This window comes from Xiphophorus hellerii, chromosome 22, assembly GCF_003331165.1.
Source record: "Xiphophorus hellerii strain 12219 chromosome 22, Xiphophorus_hellerii-4.1, whole genome shotgun sequence".
Lineage (NCBI taxonomy): Eukaryota > Metazoa > Chordata > Actinopteri > Cyprinodontiformes > Poeciliidae > Xiphophorus > Xiphophorus hellerii.
Window position 1 is genome coordinate 22,293,572 of NC_045693.1, and position 22,183 is coordinate 22,315,754.

General features: G+C 39.5%; 1 protein-coding gene across 1 annotated transcript in view; it reads right to left on the reverse strand.

The window, feature by feature from the left end:
* Positions 1 to 7,349: 7,349 nt before the first annotated feature.
* The window catches only part of srbd1 (S1 RNA binding domain 1), a 55,344-nt gene continuing 40,510 nt past the window's right edge, over positions 7,350 to 22,183 (reverse strand). The window contains exons 19-21 of the mRNA XM_032554006.1: positions 16,628 to 16,768; positions 9,649 to 9,833; positions 7,350 to 8,240 (exon numbers count right to left, since the gene is read on the reverse strand). Of these exons, the coding sequence (XP_032409897.1) occupies positions 7,948 to 8,240; positions 9,649 to 9,833; positions 16,628 to 16,768 (619 nt within the window). The 3' untranslated portion in view covers positions 7,350 to 7,947. The remainder of the gene's footprint in view (positions 8,241 to 9,648; positions 9,834 to 16,627; positions 16,769 to 22,183) is intronic.

Sequence of the window (22,183 nt, forward strand, 5' to 3'; positions counted from 1 at the left end):
GAGCACAAAAAAGAAGGCGTACGGAAATATTTCGATGAACACTGCTCAATAAAACAATTCTTTATCTGTACCAAAAAAAAACAACAATAAATGTAAACAAAACTTAAACGCACACACAAAGTGTGAACTGTGAGAGATTTTCAGAGCAAACCCCTTAAAGAAAGTAAGATCAACACAGGAAAGCACACGCACACACACACACAATCTAGTGGTTTCCAGTGGAGCAGAAATACCATTATACAGTTAACTGTACATTACAAATGGGCTGCCAACTGTCTCTGGAGTATCACATGACCACCGGCGGCTCCTGCAATTGGCTGGCTGGGTGAACGGCATAAGTATCAGGTTAGCAATTGATTGGGTGATGTGTGGTGGAACAGATGGAGCAGAGAGGAAGTGTATTCCCAGGAAACCACACTAAGCCATTGGGTTTTTCCACAGGCAACAGAGGTGGACACACACACACACACTAACAAGACAATTCCTAAATCTACACCTCTCCTTCTCTGGCTGGTTTTAGACCTTCCTGTCCCTCTTTTCAGCCCTCACAGGCTATTCAGTTCTGCATAGATCTTCATTATGTTTAATTACATTCTTAGGTTTCACTGGAATGAATCCACATGTGAGTTAGATGGAGGGCATTCTTTTTCTTTCACAAACCTCAAGCAATTTTTTATATGAGAAGTAGCCTTCGATAAATTAGTAAAAAGCTAAAGAAAAAAAAAAACAAAACAGACCTGACATATTTTCCATGCAAAGACAAATATTGGAGCAAAATGCCCCAGCCAGAAAACCACATGGTCTATCAGTGTGCTTTTCCTAGACATTGACTTTGTTTCTGACTGATGATTAGAAAAAGGAAACATGTAAAATATATAGATTTTTTTAAAACTAAAAATCAATTTAGAAAGAAGAAACAACAATATCCATTTGCTACTTTGGCATTTATAAACAGAAAGTTAGAAAATAAGATCTTTGGACCTGTGTGGATTGGCAAAGGCCATCTGCAATGAGGCATTTAGAGTTGTGACTTCTTCCTCTCTGAGTGGCCTTTCAGTTCATGTCAGCACAGGGCTTATTGTGGATAATGAAACTCTTATCAGCTTCATTCGGTATTCTCCAAAGGTCAATTTGTTTTTGTTGCTGGGTGGATATTCACATTTCCCACCAAAACATGTCAATACCTGAGACAGAGAACCTTTCTTCTTCCTGCTTGGTATAATGGCATGACATTCCCATGGTGATTACATTTGCATACAGCTGTTTGGACAGATGAACAAAGCGCCTTGGGGCATCTGGAAATTGTTCTCAAAGGATGAAACGTTTTGTCTGATGCAAAGTGTCAGTGAGGAGAAAAAAAAAAGTCTACGCAGCATAAAGTGTTAAAAAAAAAAGTCTCAAATTTACGATAAAATAACGGCAGCTGTGGTTGCCAAAATTTTACCGTTACAATGTAACGGTAAAATCTTTTAAGAAAACAATCTTTTAAGAAACTTTGGCCCATAGTTCAACAATTCTTTTCATTCCCATTAATCCAGGTGCCCCAAACTCCAGGCCTTAAGGGGCGCTGTTCTCCAATTTTTAGATGTGTTTCTACTTCTACACACCTGATTCAACCCTCCAGCACTGGAGTTTGAGAGCCTATAGCTAAAACAAAACAAGGGGTCAGTTTTTAAAACTTTATTTTCTAACCTAAATCTTATTTAGATGATGGCGCTGCAGTGTGTTGTAGCCTGTGTGTTGTAGCTGTTATGGTAGAAATTCAATTGAGAATAACTCAAGTATGCAATAATTTATATATATATATATATATATATATATATATATATAATATTTAATAATTTAGTTATTTGCAGATAAAAGGTTGAATGTCTTCCATATTAACTAATCGTTTTATGGAGCTTTCTTTTAAACGTAACAATTTTTAATTTGAAAACCAACAAAAAGTCACAAAAATATCATCAACAACAAAAAAAAGAAAAACATCTCAAAGTTCCTCAACACATCCAGCTGCCCTGGAATCCTTTCAGTCTTATCTGTGTTTTCTCCAAAGTGAACCACACCCTCAAGATTTTAACACGGGCTTTAATCCATGTGGAGAAAGACCTTCTTTTTCTGCCTCGCTCCATGTGTCATCTGTTTTTAAGGAAATTACCTCCATGTGTGCTACTGCCATTGACAAGAGCAGTAGGTCCAACTATTAATGGTTTGTCGGGACATGCAGCTAAACAAACAACTGCCAAATCTAGCTAATCCTTTGCTTGCCCTCAGCGGTCTACATAAGCTGTTACTAGATGTTAGTACATCCTTCAAACAGTAGCAGCTGGGCTGCAGTGGCATTAATGGCTATGGTGGCTACTGTTCAAATTTCACACGAGTCATATCTGAACATTGCATTTCTGCTTCATGGAGACTCAGTGGAGTTGTGTTATAATCTTTCATTTTGATAAATAAATCTTTTAATTTTTTAAAGAGGTAAACAACTTAAAAAGAAAACTTTTACAACTCAAATCTGTAAAAAGAAAACTGTCTTAACATGAGCTTTTTTTTTTTTTTGCTGCACAGTGAATAGCAAAAGTGTTCATACTCGCCAAACATTTTCACATTTTGTTACTTTTTTTTTTAACAAGTCCTCTCATGCAGTGTGGAAATTGTCAGGGTGCCAAGGCGTCTCCTTGGCACTCTGACACGAAAACAGATTTACTATTTTGCTATGACTCTCCACTTGAGAAAAAGAGAGAGAAAGGCAAGCAAGAGGTCAGGTAAACAAGCTGGAAGGGAAAGACGGATTAGGAAGAGAGGAGAGAATACAAGAAAACAACCTAGAAGTCTGCTTCTACACCGGCAGAAAGAGAGAAAAAAACAGAGAACCAGGAAAAATATATGTACATTTAACAACATCACAGAAAAGCACATTGTACTGATGAATACCATTTAGAGGCAAGTGCCTCTGCAAACAACTGAATCCACCCCTGAGTGAACACCTGTTTGCGTGCCCGTTTTAGCATTTCTCACCATGTAAGGCCCATTTTTCCAACAAATATCTACATTATGAGGACTCACTGCTCCTTCTGGGGCCCAAAGCCCAGGCCCCAGAAGAAGATGTGCTGTTATAGGGTTATGCTTTAGGTTTCCAAGCTGTATCAAGCCTGTAACATCAAAGGAAGTGGGAAAATGAAAGCGCTGTGAATATTTTCTGGACACACTGGAGATCCAGAGCGACTATGTGAATGCTAATGATGTGGTGTGGACACATGAGCGAGGGTATCAGCCATAAAACTCGGCAGACTAAGCTGCCTGAGCAGCCGGAAATCCGGGTCATTGTAGTTTATGGTCATTTTGGTCATTCGGTGAGATGAAACAAAGTCTAGAGATTTCTTTTTGTGATCAAATCATGTTCAAAGACTTCAGAATTATTTTTAATTGATCTCTTTTACCAGTGCATTGCAATGTAAACAAACAGCATGGGGTCCCCATAGGCCATATTTACAGCATGCTTTAAACTGCCTGGTATAAAACTATAAAATAAATAAATAAATAAAAAAAGAAAACATTTTTTGTGGATGATAATGAAAAAACTGAAACTTTTCTAAACAAGGTCAGACATCCTAAATTTGGAAAAAACCACAAAAAAACCCCTCAATCAGTAATAAGTTTTCCTTCTCTTTCCTTTTGTATCGGCTTCTTGGGGATATCAGCCTGAGATAAAATACGTGAAAGGTTGACAGGAAGAAGACGAGAAAGTGAACAGACAGAGACAAAAACACATGTTCTGTGTGTTTCTCTGTGCCAGGGAATAAAATAAGGGGCCCGAAACCTGTGTGACTTTGACTGTGTGTGTGTGTGTATGGGTGTCCTGGCACGTGTGAGGTGGTGTGTGGGCGTCGAGAGGGAGAGCTCATAAAACCCATGATCACACTGATGAGGTCACAGGGAGTGAAACCGGAGAAAGCCTTTCATTTCCTGTCTCATTCCATCCTTCTTTCCCCAAACTCCATTCATCCATCTCTCCCGCACACCTCTGTCTGCTCTACTCCTGTTTTTCACTTGCAATGTCAAAAGCCAAAATCTTTCTCACCCCGCTGGCTGTCTGGAATTCTTCACCGTGTCACCTAACACTGGAAAATAAGTAGTATGGCCGGTTTTTTTATTTTTAATTTGCCTGAAGTTTTCTGTCAAGTTTAACAAATGAGGCAGGGCATGTTAGTTTTGGTTTTCTCATTAAATCTCTCTTGTAGGTTGTACCACTTACAGTGTATGCATTCACAAATGTAAGAGCAGCGTCAATTTTTCTCATATTATGTCCTCCTCTGCTTGTTTTTATTGGGCATCTGGGGAATACATAAAAATAATAAGAATAGAAAAAGTCCATCACAAAATTTGGTTTTGCATTTGGGGGGAAAAAAAAAACCTGACCTCTCAAATTGAGTATGTATTAGATAACCTTGAATTTGATTTGCAGTGGTAAAGATATCTTAAAACAAATTATCGGGATAGAGACGTGAAATGACCCTGAAATGAAGCTTTGTTGAAGAAATAAAACCTATTAGAGGTTTTATTTAGATTTTTTTTAGGGGTATGGTGAGATAAAGTGAAGTCTTCGCGCCGCTTTATTGATCAAATTCTAGCTGTTTTGATTCTTCTTATTTGTTACTCTGACTACACATAATGGCTAAATTAGAGGAGCCGTTATTTTTTGCAGCAACTTCCTGACTCATGACAATCAGCACATTTCTGCATTTCTTGAATTTCATCATGTTCGTTTGAACATGATGATATTTTGAAGAGTGGCCAAGAGAAACGGGCCTCTGCCTTTATTTCATATGGATATGTGGAGAAAAATACATAAAAATGGACCGAACTTATATAGTGCTTTTCCAATCATTCTGCTTTCACCCATTCGCACAGAGATATGCAGATCGGTAGGCATTTTGAGGTTAAGTGCCTTGCCCAGGGGAACATTGACATGTTGCAGAAGGAATCTGGAATTGAACCTACAACCTCCCGATCACAAGAAAACTACTCTACCCACAGAGCCACAGCTGCCTCACACTGATAAAAGATGTCAGTTATCCTGGCTCTTCACTACATTACGCTCACCTTGAATGTCTAAAAGGTTATTATTATTGTAATTGTGGCTAACAATAACTTGTAGTGTAATTAACACCACTTGGAGTTTCACAAACCACACAAATTTGTGAAATAACAAAAAGTCATTTGTTACAACTTCAACATGCATGTCAATAATATATTTTTTAAAATTTACTGTTAAGTTATCGAGAATGAAATACGTCTTTAATTTTTCTATTTAGATGAATCATGGGAGAAAGGTATTGCGTTAATGAAAGAAATATTATAATGCGTTACGAAAATTAAACTACACATGAGAAAACTTGTCTTACAATTACATTCTGAAACAAACACAAACACATCCAACCAAAGATTAGACATAATAGTGAACTATCAACTATTTGTCTGCAGGATTAAAACATCTGCTAAAAAATACACTTTGGTGACCAATTGATGTCATTTATCCCAGCTCACTCTGAAAGTCTAAAAATTTTACTTTTAGGTTTTGTAACTAGAGAACTACCACCAAATTTTCTTATGCTTAATTCATATACTCTATGTTTTAATTTCATTTCCTGATTTTTTTTTTTTTTTATCCAAACATTTTAAAAGCATTTCTTTAAAAAAATGTCTTAGATATTTACTTTGTGTTGCTTTAAGAACTGGCCTGGGAAATGCGGGATCAACAGCGTAAACTATTTTCTCCACTGACTGTTTGCGTAGCAGGATGCAGTCACCAGCCGTGGGAAGTTTTTTCTTTGTGTAAAAAGGTGAAATGGTTTCTATTCCACGATTCTGATGCTGGAACTTAACAGAAAAGACAGCTGGGAGCCCTGAATTGGAGCTTGGTTATGTTTGTGTTGTTTCGGAAAACTCTAAAGAGCCAGTGTGCTTCGCAAGAAGTCGAGAGGCAGGATTTATTGAATATTTTTGCTTACCCATCAATTTGTTCAAATTTTATCGAAAACGTCAGAGCGCACCTGAGCTCACGCTGCAACAGCCGTGAGCCAAAAGGGAGCAGCGGATAGCAGACAGATACAAAACTCCGCCTGCTGTCAGTCTGCTTCTCATCACCGGCTCATTACTGGAAAAGTGTTTGACAAAAACGCCAAGGGGCAGCAGTAGCTGGCTACCAGATTGCCTGTCACGTCTGTGGGCTCACGTTTGGTAGAGGGAGGAAGCAGGAATGGTGCTGAGGGAAGCTGTGTCGACTTGGACAAACACCCACGTTTCCCCCAAAACAACAACACTGGGAGCTCTTAAGCTAGAGTGTCTGGAAAAAAGATAAGAGAAAGGCAAGGAGAGGTATTATTAAATCTGAGAAAAAAACAAAACAAAAAGTTTTAAAACGCAGTTCACGAATGAAATGACACACAAATCTTCTCAGATTTTTACTTTAAACTGTGAGCGGCAATAGAAGCGATCGTATATTTCTTCGTGTTTGTGCATCTAAAATATATCCCATTTGTTTGCCCAGAGGACGATGATGAGCATAAACAGTGAGGTACTCCGCATTCACTGTAATGTTTGGCAAAGAGTACCTAAGGCTTACCGAGAATCATATTTTCTGTTTTCTTTTTATTCCGGTTTCATAAAAACAAAGAAATTAGATCATGTGGATGGGGAATCTGGGATTAATTTTGAAGCAGCTGATTAGGGCGTTTGTGTATCAGAGGATAATTGTTGTCTGGGATGTTGCCTAAAAAGCCTTCAGGCTTCGCTACAGTCAGAGAGTCAGAATCAGCATCGTCTTCTGTGATGCATCCTCCTCCCCCCGCCAGCTCAATCAAAGCCACATGCCCCCACCTATTTTATCTTTACATATTTTTCTCTTTCTCTGTAATCAAAACTTGGACTAAAGGCAGTGTTTTTTTTTTTTTCTGCTGCATCACATAAATTTTCTCCCGTTCAACTCAACCCAATTAACCTGTTGATCTTCCAAATGATCAGAACTTGTTTAAAAGCTAGGTATGGAACGAGCTAATTAAAATAATAAGAATAATCATCTAACAAGAGCAGCGATCAAATACTCAACCGTAATCAAGCCAGAAGCTGTGGTCATGGAACAATTCGCTAATGCAGCAGATATTTGAACTTTTATGTCTAGTTTTTTTTTTTTTTTTTTACACCATGTTTGGGGAGAGAAAATCTTGGATCAGTTCAAACTGGTGCACCTGATTTTTTTAAATCTCAGTGAAGGTGAAGCTGAATCCATATTTCAAAATACACCAGGAAAAGCCCAAAATCAATGTGACGTTAATGGCCATGATGAGTGCACATAAACTTCAACTCAACTCCAGATATTTTAATTAAGTCGATATTTTAATATCTAATTCACATTGAACGGCGAGTGAGATCAGAAACGGTCAACAAGGAGTAAAGAGAAATATTTATTGGCTAATTACTGAGAGTATTTCAAAACTAAACAACAAAAAGGAATCAAGACTACAATTTTTTGTTCCGAGCGAGTTTGTGTATACTAATCTCAATTACACTCAAGCATCATCATATTTAGTAAACTTATGCCAATTTAGTTCAGGTATGACACTATTAGCCTCACAGCTAACGTGCTAATTATAAATTTTATCTGTCATCTGACTCACTAACCAGTGTATTTAGCTAAACTTGTGCTAACTTATCAACCACTGTGCATCACAGCCACCACCGACAGGCACTGAAATATGTAACGATTGTAAAACATCTCGAACCGTTCCCATAAATAATATATATTAGCTCTACTCAGAAGCAGCAAGTCACTTTGTGTCCAACGTTTCTGTAAACATCTGGAGATAGTTTGTCTCTCACACTGGTTTGTGTGTAACTTCAAGTGACAGACACAGTCCAAGTGTGGAGTATTCTTTAAAGGAACCCCCGAATCTACTGGAGGACCCTAATCAGGTCCAGCCCAATGCGTCCCCTCTGAGCGTCGACGTTGAGGACCCGGACCTCCACCCTCTCCCCGGGGCCCAGCACCAGGCTGCGGCGGCGTTGACTGGCGGGCAGCTTGTCTAGGGTGATGTGGCTCTTATGGATGAGGCCGGCGCGGCCGACGCCGATGTCTACGAAAGCTCCGAACAGAGTTGTGTTGTCCACTCGGCCTGTGAGCACGGCACCGACCCGCAGATCGCTCATCGACACGATGCCCCGCTTAAAGTCCGCCTGCCCAAAATCTGCCAAAAAGAAGGAAGTCAAAGGAGAGGATGTAGAAAAGCTGGCACACTTGTAGGAGATGGGGCCAAATAAGTGTAGCGGCTAGTCAAACTGTGTGCAGAGGGATGGGGGGGAGGGAATGAAGAAAAATAAGAGATACCACACAATACCAGGGGTAACTCAACACCTGTGTCTACATACAACACTTCTACATTTCTCAGCATTCTGTCCATCCGTACTTTCCACCAAGCCAGCGCACAGGATCTGTTTTCCTTTCGGTATCATTAACACAAACAACGAGGGCTTGCGATCCAGGAAATAGCCGGTACAATTATTCTCCCTCAAACCCCTGATTTTATGCGGTAGCTTCAGCCCATCTGTTTATTCAGCTGAGCTCTGGCTAGGAGGCCAAGCAAAGTGTACTGCAACCGAATAGGGCCAACCCCAGAGTGAACCTCTGAGTTGCGCTCCTTAATTTTTTTTTATTTTTTTTTTGAGAGTTGGACGATGCTAAGTGGCCGGACAAATCCAAATCCATAGCTAAAAAACATGAAAGCATTTGATTTGTTATTGAGTGTTGCAATAAATGCCTTTGAAATAACTCACCCACTATTTATTTCTCACAATCTGAGCGTAAAATAATATTTAAATCCTTTTTTTGTTTTTTATTGAGAAACAGCAGGACTAAGTCGGATGTTGTTTATGTGTGCCTGAACTCAAGAGCCTGAAGCTAAGCAGAAAAACAGCTTTTGCTGCATTTGCGCTTGCCGCACACTCCGTCCAGCAGCAGAGTCTGCTGGACCCATCACACGCTGTCAGAAAGACACCGACTGGACTGTTGGGTTGCAGAGAGGAAGCCGCAGCACTGTCAGAACCTATCAAGTTACACTGCCAAGACAAGGCTATTATAGTCCAGGGTAGAAAAGTCAGTCAGTGTGTGTTATAACTAGCAAAACATTCATAAAGGAGGACAAATACGGCTTTGATTTTCTGCTAGCTGGTGGGGAACTGTAAAAGACATTACGGCAGAAAGATGATAGACTAGCAGAAGTTACTCTGACGGCTAGATTGCAGAAAAATGACAATCAACTTTTGTACGATCCAACATAGAGGTTTCTGTGCCCAGATTTGAGGTTTTTGCACAAGATTTTGAACAGTAGAACTGTTGGGAGAAAGTCCAGCTCAGTTTGTGACAGTTGCAAATAATAATAAAAAAAGACATTTATTGTGTAAAGCATGCTAACATAAAGTTCAAACAAACTATTATTATTTATTCAGATCTTTTTTTTAAATGATTTTGACTGTGTCGCTATAGAAAATTAATTGCTGGCAAAGATATATATATTTTTGGTTTGGTTTTTATCACCCGTCTCTGTGTTGCTAAACAAGCTGAGTGAGTTGTGTTACTGTGAGCAGAAAAACACTTACTCTGTCGTATGTCAAAGCCAGGCGGCTGTGTCAGGCCGTCTATGATGAGTTTGAGAGTCTCAGGGGTGGTGTCCACTTTCTTGGCCAGCTCCTCAATACAACTCATGTTAACCTTGCTCTCCACGCTGTGTTTCAAACCTGCACTGCCTATTTGGTCCACAATCCCACCCACAAGAGACAGAAACCTGGATAGAAAAGACATAAGGAAAAAGCTATGTGATTAGTGCTTAATTAATTAATTGGATTTGTGATTCAGTTTTGGCTCCAAAAGGATGAGAACAAATTTAATTGAAAAAAAAAAAAAAAAGTTCAATAGTCTTTATTATTATTTCTTATCCACCCTGAAGATGACTGAAAAGGTGGGATAAACCCTGGGCTTGTGGTCTGTCCGTCACAGAGCAACACTGACACACACACACGACACACATGAGACAAGCAACCATGCACACACATCGCAATGAGCAAAAATGTCCCTGTTGGGACAATCTAGTGTCAATTCTAAGGTTTGTAGCTCACAAACATAGAAAAACTGAGCAAAACCTTTGCTCTCATATTCCTCCATTAATCTACTGAAGTCAGCTGGATGAACAGATGAAATACAGTTTTCTGTTTGTTTCCACTGACGTTCATTTTTTAAACACCTCACCGAAGACGAAAGTATCTCACTTTGACTTTTTCCTGCAATAACATCTTCTTCCCTGTAGAGTATTGCTGTCAGTATCACCTGTTGAAGCTTAGATATAATGTGTTCACTGATCAGTTTTATTTTTTGAGTCTCCAACTGGCCTGCAATGGGTCATGGCCGGTCAAGCTAAAAGTTGTAAGATTTCAGTTGCCAGTCGATTTCTTGGTGCATCTCTAACTGTTGGACGTGTTAAATATTCAATAAGTAGTGATAAAATATAGATTGTTCAGGAAAAAGTTTTTATTCTTAAAACAAGACAGGGGGTTAGGCTTAGCTTTATGAAGCTGCAGCAGAACTATCACTGAGACTTCTACAGCAAACTCCTTTGTAGGAGATGTTTGTTCGGTAATTCATTTAGCAAAAGTACTAAACTTGGACACCTTGCAGCAGACAGAATGACTGCCAAAAATGCTTGAGATGGTACAGCCAAAATGTAGACATTAACCTCCTGAAGTGCTGAACCACGAGAAGGATTTACAAACACCAGAAACACCTGGTGATAGAAGATGAACTTTCTAAAATCACGTATCCATCCCTGAAGTGAAAGCCTTTAAACATTCGAGAATCTCGTTTTATGCAAAAAATAAAAAATTGAAGCCATTATGAGCCTCAGTGAGGCGACTATAACAAGCCCAACACTTCCTTGTACGCTCAAATATTTCCTCTCCTAAAAAACCAGGAAGGGAAGTTAAAGAAAATGACTTAAATCAACAGAAATAGGCTCCCACTGAAGGAAAATCCAGTTAAAGAGGGAGAGTGTTAGTAATCATCAGCTGCTGAGGCGCCTTTCCATTTCCAAAAACACATTTTATTTATGCCTTGGTAAATCAGGTGCATCCACAACGGGCTGTAAACGCCCTGACACCTTGTCTCCGGACACTGCCTCCGCTGTGCTGGGATTGGACATCGAGCCTGCCAACCCGCGCGCTTGTATAACTTTATCCAACCATGATGTCTCACACCATAATGTCTAGACGGTCGCTCCAGGTTAGAGCTTGAAATGTAAATCCAAACTAATTAGCTGCTCTGCAAGTTGAACAGACAAGCGTGACAAAGTGTCCCTATATCCAAAGTAGCACAAAGAAGTAATGGAAGAATGAGATAAGTGTGGCTGTGGGAGGATTGTGCGCACACTGCGTATATTATTTACAGCGGACACTGGGCACAGCTGGTGATGGACGTGAATGCATGTGTTCATTTGTGGACCAGTGATGGATGTCGCTTACTGGTAGACTGACGCCAAAAAGACTCCGCAGCTGTCCACCCCGTGATGGACGGAACAGGTGGAAGCACACATATATACGTACACACAAAGTTGATTCATGTACAATGCTCCTCAGAAATGCTCAATTGGCAGGAGAGGGGACAGTGACTGTGCTGTGCATAAAGGTTTCTATGAGTCACTTGTGAGCTGAGAAGGCTCCGCCACTGAATCTCAGTGACTGGTGGAGGGGATTCGAGCTGAATCAATCTGTCAACATCGGTAAGCCACATGACTAAAAAATAATTAGCAGAATATGTGCCAGAAATGGCTTAGCGGTGAAGAAAAAAAAAAAACCCTAAAAAACAAAGACCTCAGGACCGAGCTGTATCTAACACCGAGGTGAACACTCGTTTTTCTGTCTAAGCTTCTCATCTTTCCCCCCCGACAGAAAGAGAAATGGTTTCATCTTGATGGCTTAGCGAGTGGGAGATGGAGACGCAGTCAGGGACGGTAGCCAGGGAGGAACAGGAAACTGAATACGTATGTTTCAAGCTCAGCAGGGCACATTTTGTATGTCTCAGTCGATTTATCTCAAGAAACACAAGATCGGTGTTAAATTTAACAGCACATGGTTATTTATTTTAATAAGACTCTATTTTTCATACAATGTTATTTAATTTTTAGTCACCTCTAGTCATTTTCTTAAAATAAAAGTACCAAAAATTATAGTTCAATCGTGCCCGTCAGAGTCATGTAAGTCATCTTACACAACCGTACTTTTCGCAGTAGGATTTGGATGTGCACCGTTTACAAATTACACACAGCATTCCTTATAAAGTAAAAAATGTGAGTCGTAATCTAAGCAGAGGAACAATATAACTTGCAAGATTTCTTCATTGTGTCATCAAATGTGAAACATTCCCATATGTGAACTCATTCCTTCTGACCAGGTCTTGGTGTTTTCTTGAATTGGTCCAAAAGCGTCTAGCTTATGGGTTTATTAAACTTTTCAGAAAAATTGAGTCCAATATCCCACCTTTGCTGTTGATAAAATTATAATAGAGAAAAAAAGAAAGAAGGAAAAAAAAAGAACAGAATTGGCCCCCAAAATGTAGGACATTGTATAACTTTAATATCCAAAACCCATCTTATGTTTTGGATCTAGAATGCTGAACAGATTCACTTTCTCAAAAAAATTGCCTACTTTGTTTCTTCAAAATATTGGGTGTTTAATTTGCAGAAGAAGTGAAAAATAATAATTCTTCTTCAAAATCTAAACACAATTATTTATATTTTATTTTAAAAAATATTTTTTTTGTGTGTGTCCTGGCGCTACTGCTCGTGATTTAGGTCTTTGGACGACACTAGTCTCGCTGCCGACCATGAGCAGAATCTCCACTTGAAAAACAAGACCTCCACATCGTGGTGAGGACAAAGAATCATTCACTTCCTGACCTTTAAGAAAATTAGGTCCCATTGTTTACTTTTCCAACATGCCCCACCTTTCAACATGACTAAAATCTTCTCTAATTGGATTTCTCCTCTTTCCAACAACTTCAGCTTGTTTTCATTTGCGGAAAATAAAATTACGTTTGGTTGTAGTTCTAGTTGTACAGACGGGGTTTATTATTTTAGAGGTTTTTTGGTTCTATTGGCCTTTAGTCAATAGTAGATGGACAGGAAGAAGGGCAAACACAAGAAGAGGAAGACATTCAGCAAATGGTTCAGGGATGGGAACTGAACCGGGGACAACTGCATTGAGGACTGTTGCCTCTATGTGGTGGAGTTTTTTAAATACAGTTTTCCTCCAAAACACTATTGGAGAAATGTTGCATTTACTAAATTTATACTCAAAAGAGACAAGATTTTTCACCACAATCCAAAGGTTTATTAGTACTGTGATACATATAATATCTTGCAAAAGAATTCAAAGCCAATGGACAACCAGAACAGCAGTCTTTGAATTGACATATTACACATAAATGAACTTTTAGTTGGCAGTTCACGATAAAATTGCTTTTAAATTTATGGCTGACACACTGTAAAAGATGAATTGTTTGTGTTAAACTATTTTCATCCCCTTCCTGTCATATTAGCAAGCTTTTCTCAACTGCTAATCTAAACAATGATAAACATCTAAATAGATACAGAGGGAATAATATCAGTTTTCAAGTAAAATCTAAGAGAAAAAAAAGGCCCAGATGAGTGATAGTGGCTGCTGCCAATAAGTGTTCCAAGTTCCCATTGGTCATCTCATTTTTCAGCGATGTATGTTAGTATTTAAGGAAGACTGGAAATCCAGAGGCTTGGCCAGCTATTAGCCTTAACAATTATTACCACCACAGTGCATGTAGGTGGTGTGTGTGTGGGGGCGTGCGCGTGTGAGGGTGTACAGGGGGCTGGAGCTGGGTGGGCAGTGATGGTAGATTTTATCCAGGCGCAGAGCAAGGACCCGCTCTGCCTTGTGTTGGAGAAATATCGGGGCCCGACTGTTACTTATCAGGGAAATATTCGGCAGACTGGTGCCAGATTACTACTACTATTACTGCAACACTGGATCTGACTCAAAAATTTTGCGACAGCCTGTTAACAGATGTATTAAAAAAGGAAAATGTTAAACTCCCTTCTCTTCTGAAGATAAATATTAACAATCCGAAGAGTGAGGCTTCACTTCTTGCACAAGCAAAACGTAATTTAAAAAGGAAAGGTGGACAAAATGTGTCTGCGCGTTTGTGTTTCTGCTTCTTGCATGTGTGGATATATGGTTTCAAAAAGGCGGCTGATGTGTGGGCTGCGAGCAGTAATGGAGGATTTAGTTCCCCTAATGTGATGAACATGATATTCCGTATAAACCATAAAGACACAACACACATGAATGCTTACATACACGCTCACAGCGTTCCTTCACAATGCTCTTTCCCAAACCTGCAGATTTCATCGGCTGTAGGTGAATAGAAGAGCAGGAGATTTTACAGATACGGTTGCATCATGATTATCAGCTGCCAGGTCACCCAATCAGCTTCCAGGACTCCCACATACTTCCCAGTTAATATTTCATTGCTTTACTACTTAAAAATCAAACATTTTACTCTTAAGAGTTGTTTAATTTTCTGAATATTTCAATGCAAAACATTTGCTTACATGGTTGGGCTTTACTGTCAAGTTAGCTTCCAACTCTAAGATGCAAAAAAAAGGCTGTTTCATAGTTTTTGAAATGAGTGTTCACTCACAGAGACATTAAATTGGAACAGCATAACTACCATAAACTAGTGTAATTATACTAGTATTCTCTATGAGATCAAGGAATTGAACTGAATATAAGTCTGAGATGACCAGAATTCGCTTGTTCACAAGTCACAACCTAATTTGTTCCAGTCAAGATTGGATTTGTGTGACTAAAAAGTGCATCAAATGCCACTGTGATGGCAAGAAGTATAGAAAAAGTTAGACCAGAACAGAAATATCCTTTTTTGTAACACAGTAGGGAAACTCCAATATAAAAGTCCAGTCGTCCAGATACAACTTTTAGATGTATCCCTTCTCCAACACACCTGTCAGCTGCAGGACGGAGTGGACTTAGGCCCCCTCGATATGGCGATAACTAGTGGTGAATAATTACATTTAAAAAAAAAAGATCTAATAAGCATAAAAAACAGATTCACATTTCACAAAGTCTTGAAGATGCTTAGCATTTCTGTCAGTGTTTGCTGGTCCATAATAGTGTTTAACTCCAGTACATCAACTTCATTCTTTCTGCTTTGTGTGGCACTAGTTATTTAAGTATATACAACACGAACAGTTAGCAATTCTTTGGTGCAATTTTCAAAAGTTTTAAAATATAAATTCTATTGCCCAAATGTTTTTTTTTTGTTGTTGTTATTATTAATTATAATTGCAATTGAATTTTCAAAGCTTGGCTTTCAGTATTGTGACAATAAACAGATCTAGAGAGGAAATAATCTAGACATCGTAGCAGAGGAGCTAATACGTTTCAACTTAATACACTTAATACACATGAAGCTGATGAAAGCATTTTGAGGAGCTCCGGATTTGTCGACTAAATTTTATAGTCGTGGCACAGTTATTTGGATTCAGAGTGATGAATGTTACAGAAATATAAGTTCCTTAAATGCAAAGTCACTTTTTCTTCCCTGTTTTTTTTCTTAAATGTGAAGATCTCAGAACACACCTCCCCCCAAGCAACCCTTGTTTGCGTTTTTAAATTATTTGCTTTTTTTTTTGTGTGATTTTTTAAGCATTTGCAGAAACAGTGTGATTTCTCTTTGCGCTCCCAACTTCTCTAGGTAAAAGTTTTCATTTTAATTCAGCAGGAGACGGGCACCTTATGGAGCCAAGATAATAAACACCACTGGGAAAGAAAGAAAACAAAATATTCAGAGAGTTCAAGAGAGGGAGATGTCTGTCAGGCAGAAAAAGCATGAAAGAATGAAACTTAATTTTTAAAGTTGTAGCTTTCGGCAGGAGACAGAAGTCTGAATATATAGTAGAGAAAATTAGCATAAAACTGGACCAATTGTGTGCTAAATAACAAAAGGAGAATAGTACCTTGGCTAAAACAGAATCGACAAGGAAGAGATTTCATAAAGCAATCTATCTCCATGTGTGTGCAGAGAGACACACACCATCCCACACACGTACCGGGGCGATTAAAGGCGCATCAACATGAGTGGAGTAACTCTTAAAGCCACTAGTGTCAGAACGTATGTAGACTAAACACAGTTGAGTGACTACAGCTGCAGGAGAAAGGGCTTAAACACCCCCAACACACACGCGCACGCACACGGCTTTCTGCGGCAGATGTTCAATGTGCTTTTGATAACAGCATCAGCAGCTCTAACAATCACTTCTCACACAAGGACACACGCCGCCATGCACATGCGGAAAGCCAACGCCTCCTTTCTTGTATCCCATGTCTGCGTAAATCAAATCAGAGTCCTCCACCGCTATAACCAGCACCATATGAGACGGTGTTAAAATCAGCTCCATCTTTGTCTGAACATGCCCAGCCAGTGGGGTTTGCTGCTGAACAAGTGTGCGTGTGCAGTGGTGTGTGTTTGTGCGGGCCGTACCTCTGCGCTACATGGTAGGACTCGGGGTGAATGCAGGTTTGGTCCAGCGGGTTTAATGAGGTCGGTATGCTGCAACTCGCCTTCCCTTTGCTCTTCTTAGGTGCTGGGTTCTCTGGTGCGCACCGCGGCGACGGCTTGGCACTGTTTGACGAAAACACATACATTTCAAATGTGCTACACACCTTTAAAATCAAGCGCAAGTGAAGAAACTTTTGTTCGGCTAAGCCATAGATCTGGACGTCTGAATATTGCTTCAATAAAATTCTCAGTCAGCAGCTTTCAGATGTTAAATCTGCTGATGTTTTGCACAGATCTCAGGTCTGCCTTGGCTGTGCCAGGCACTAAATGGCTTGCTTTATATTTTCATATGAACTCAAGTAATTATTTGAGCAGAAACCACTAAACCTCAGAATGCTTAGTTTGTAACATAATGCTGCAGCTTCGGACACTTTTATTGTAAGAATATACTGTAGACGGGTTTTTTTTTTCAATGGACATGGGCTCTGTTTTCACAAATTTTCATTCCACTTCTTGATTTTGACCATTTTGTTGATTTATTACACATTAATATAAAAAATATCTAATAATAAGGAAACACAAAACAACTCCTAAGATCAGGAAATTAATTAGTGTTGTGTCTAGATATAGCTTAGCAACATATTCATGATTATTTCAGGCATTTTCTTGCTATAAGGGTGCTATTCATAGCAGAGTTATTTCAAATAAAGGTTACTTGATTTGAGTGCTTGGGCATTACTTTCAAACATATTTATATCTAATATTTATTTTCAGCATGTCCTTTGCATGTCACTGTAATGCGTCCAGTGATGCCCGGGTTTACATCCCAACAAAGGGTGATGCCAAGACTTCTTTGATAAACCGTTTTCAGCGTTTAGAATATGTTCAGGGGTGAGTAAAACTACAGTGGTGTGAAAAAGTGTTTGCCCCTTCCTCATTTCCTGTTTTTCTGCATGTTTGTCACACTTAAGTGTTTCGGAACATCAAACCAATTTAAAAAATAGTCAAGGACAACACAAGTAAACACAAAATGCAATTTGTAAATGAAGGTGTTTAGTATTAAAGGAGAAAAAAATCCAAACCATCATGGCCCTGTGTGAAAAAGTGATTGCCCCCTACACCTAATAACTGGTTGGGCCACCTTTAGCAGCAACAACTGCAACCAAGCGTTTGCGATAACTTGCAATGAGTCTTTTACAGTGTTCTGGAGGAATTTTGGCCCACTCATCTTTGCAGAATTGTTCTAATTCAGTTACATTACAGGGTTTTCGAGCATGAACAGCCTTTTTAAGGTCATACCACAACATCTCAATAGGATTCAGGTCAGGACTTTGGCTAGGCCACTCCAAAGTCTTCATTTTGTTTTTCTTCAGCCATTCAGTGGTGGACTTGCTGGTGTGTTTAGGATCATTGTCCTGCTGCAGAACCCAAGTTCGTTTCAGCTTGAGTTCACGAACAGATGGTCGGACATTCTCCTTCAGGATCTTTTGGTAGACAGCAGAATTCATAGTTCCATTTATCACAGCAAGTCTTCCAGGTCCTGACACAGCAAAACAGCCCCAGACCATCACACTACCACCACCATATTTTACTGTTGGTATAATGTTATTTTTCTGAAATGCAGTGTTCCTTTTACGCCAGACGTAATGGGACACACACCTTCCAAAGAGTTCCACTTTTGTCTCATTGGTCCACAGAATATTTTCCCAAAAGACTTGGGGATCATCAAGATGTGTTTTGGAAAAATTGAGACGAGCTCTAATGTTTTTTTTGCTCAGCAGTGCTTTTCTTCTTGGAACTCTGCCATGCAGGCCATTTTTGCCCAGTCTTTTTCTGATGGTGGAGGCATGGACGCTGACCTTAACTGAGGCAAGTGAGGCCTGCAGTTCTTTGGACGTTGTGTGGGGTCTTTTGTGACCTCTTGGATGAGTCGTCGCTGCGCTCTTGGGGTGATTTTGGGCGGCCGGCCACTCCTGGGAAGGTTCACCACTGTTCCATGTCTTCGCCATTTGTGGATAATGGTTCTCACTGTGGTTCGCTGGATTCCCAAAGCTTTGGAAATGGCTTTATAACCCTTTCCAAACTGATAGATCTTAATTACTGTCTTTCTCAATTGTTCCTGAATTTCTTTGAATCTCGGCATGATGTGTAGCTTTTAAGGATCTTTTGGTGGACTTTACTGTGTCAGGCAGCTCTTATTTAAGTAATGTCTTGATTGAAAACAGGTGTGGCAATAATCAGGCCTGGGTGTGGCTAGAGAAATTGAACTCGGGTGTTAAAAACCACAGTTATAATCTATTTCAACGAGGGGGGCAATCACTTTTTCACACAGGGTCATGATGGTTTGGATTTTTTTTCTCCTTTAATACTAAACACCTTAATTTACAAATTGCATTTTGTGTTTACTTGTGTTGTCCTTGACTATTTTTTAAATTGGTTTGATGTTCAGAAACACTTAAGTGTGACAAACATGCAAAAAAACAGGAAATGAGGAAGGGGGCAAACTATGAGGGGCCGTTTAGGACAAAATTTACGTTTTGTCTCTCACACACTACCAAAAAGTCTCGCATACTCCAAAAAAGTAGCCACGCACACTCCAAAAATTTACGTTTTGTCTCTCACACACTACCAAAAAGTCTCGCATACTCCAAAAAAGTAGCCACGCACACTCCAAAAATTTACGTTTTGTCTCTCACACACTACCAAAAAGTCTCGCATACTCCAAAAAAGTAGCCACGCACACTCCAAAAATTTACGTTTTGTCTCTCACACACTACCAAAAAGTCTCGCATACTCCAAAAAAGTAGCCACGCACACTCCAAAAAATTACGTTTTGTCTCTCACACACTACCAAAAACTCTCGCATACTCCAAAAAAATAGCCTCGCACACTCCAAAAAATTACGTTTTGTCCCTCACACACTACCAAAATCTCACGCATACTCAAAAAAATAGCCTCGCACACTCCAAAAAATTACGTTTTGTCCCTCACACACTACCAAAAAGTCTCGCATACTCAAAAAAATAGCCTCGCATACTCAAAAAAATTACGTTTTGTCTCTCACACACTACCAAAAAGTCTCGCATACTCAAAAAAATAGCCTCGCATACTCAAAAAAATTACGTTTTGTCTCTCACACACTACCAAAAACTCTCGCATACTCAAAAAAATTACATTTTGTCTCTCACACACTACCAAAAACTCACGCATACTCAAAAAAATAGCCACGCACACTCAAAAAAATTACGTTTTGTCTCTCACACACTACCAAAAACTCACGCATACTCAAAAAAATAGCCACGCACACTCAAAAAAATTACGTTTTGTCTCTCACACACTACCAAAAACTCACGCATACTCAAAAAAATAGCCACGCACTATTACTCACTCAAAAATTACTCACGCACATTCAAAAAATACTCAAATTGCGTATACACACACTACTAAAATGTCACACACACATTCACAAACGTTAACTTTCTCGCTCACATACACTACTACCAGCTCGCTCACATACACTACTACCAGCTCGCTCACATACACTACTACCAGCTCGCTCACATACACTACTATCAGCTCGCTCACATACACTACTACCAGCTCGCTCACATACACTACTACCAGCTCGCTCACATACACTACTACCAGCTCGCGCACATACACACAAACGTTAACTTTCTCGCTCACATACAGACGTTTATCTCTCACATACACAAGACTAAAGTTGAACACACACACAGTACTAAGACTCGTTTTATGAATGTGTGAGAGCCAGACTCTTTATGAATGTGTGAGAGCCAGACTCTTTATGAATGTGTGAGAGCCAGACTCTTTTTGAATGTGTGAGAGCCAGACTCTTTTTGAATGTGTGAGAGCGACACTCTTTTTGAATGTGTGAGAGTTGTCACGGAAGAGGCGGGGCATAATTTTTGGATCAAACTGCGCATGCGTAGATCCTAAACTATAAGTTTCGATTGTTGACTCACTGTATGTTCTATTACTTAGTATATTTGTGCTTTTAAATATATATAGAACGTTTAACTTTCTTGTAGATTAAATGTGCTATAGAAATAAATGAATCTGATTGATTGATTAAAAATAGCAAAATTGCTGTAGTACAATCTGTCCACTGGGTGCCAGTATTACAGGAATTATTAACCGGCGCCAACTAGTGCCGAAGAAGAAAGAGTTTGCTATACTGAACATGGCTAACTCTAATACCAAACGAGAGAGAATTGGTCAGGCAGCTGCCATTTTAAACACCATTCTATCTTCTCCGGAGGCAACCAGCACTTTGACAGGCGCATTAAACGATTCAACGACTGCCCGCAGTGCTACAATCTGGCACCCAGTGGACAGATTGTACTACAGCAATTTTGCTATTTTTAATCAATCAATCAGATTCATTTATTTCTATAGCACAATTAATCTACAAGAAAGTTAAACGTTCTATATATATTTAAAAGCACAAATATACTAAGTAATAGAACATACAGTGAGTCAACAATCGAAACTTATAGTTTAGGATCTACGCATGCGCAGTTTGATCCAAAAATTATGCCCCGCCTCTTCCGTGACAACTCTCACACATTCAAAAAGAGTGTCGCTCTCACACATTCAAAAAGAGTCTGGCTCTCACACATTCATAAAGAGTGTCGCTCTCACACATTCAAAAAGAGTCTGGCTCTCACACATTCATAAAGAGTGTCGCTCTCACACATTCATAAAAAGTCTCGCTCTCACACATACATAAAACGAGTCTTAGTACTGTGTGTGTGTTCAACTTTAGTCTTGTGTATGTGAGAGATAAACGTCTGTGTGTGTGCGAGCTGTTAGCAGTGTATGTGAGCGAGAAAGTTAACGTTTGGGTGTGTGTGCGCGAGCTGTTAGCAGTGTATGTGAGCGAGAAAGTTAACGTTTGGGTGTATGTGCGCGAGCTGGTAGTAGTGTATGTGAGCGAGAAAGTTAACGTTTGCGTGTATGTGCGCGAGCTGGTAGTAGTGTATGTGAGCGAGAAAGTTAACGTTTGTGAATGTGCGAGCTGTTAGTACAGTGTATGTGAGCGAGCTGATAGTAGTGTATGTGAGCGAGAAAGTTAACGTTTGGGTGTATGTGCGCGAGCTGGTAGTAGTGTATGTGAGCGAGAAAGTTAACGTTTGCGTGTATGTGCGCGAGCTGGTAGTAGTGTATGTGAGCGAGAAAGTTAACGTTTGTGAATGTGCGAGCTGTTAGTACAGTGTATGTGAGCGAGCTGATAGTAGTGTATGTGAGCGAGAAAGTTAACGTTTGTGTGTGTGTGTGTGACATTTTAGTAGTGTGTGTATACGCAATTTGAGTATTTTTTGAATGCGTGAGTAATTTTTGAGTGTGCGTGGCTATTTTTTTGAGTATGCGTGAGTTTTTGGTAGTGTGTGAGAGACAAAATGTAATTTTTTTGAGTATGCGAGAGTTTTTGGTAGTGTGTGAGAGACAAAACGTAATTTTTTGGAGTGTGCGTGGCTACTTTTTTGGAGTATGCAAGAGTTTTTGGTAGTGTGT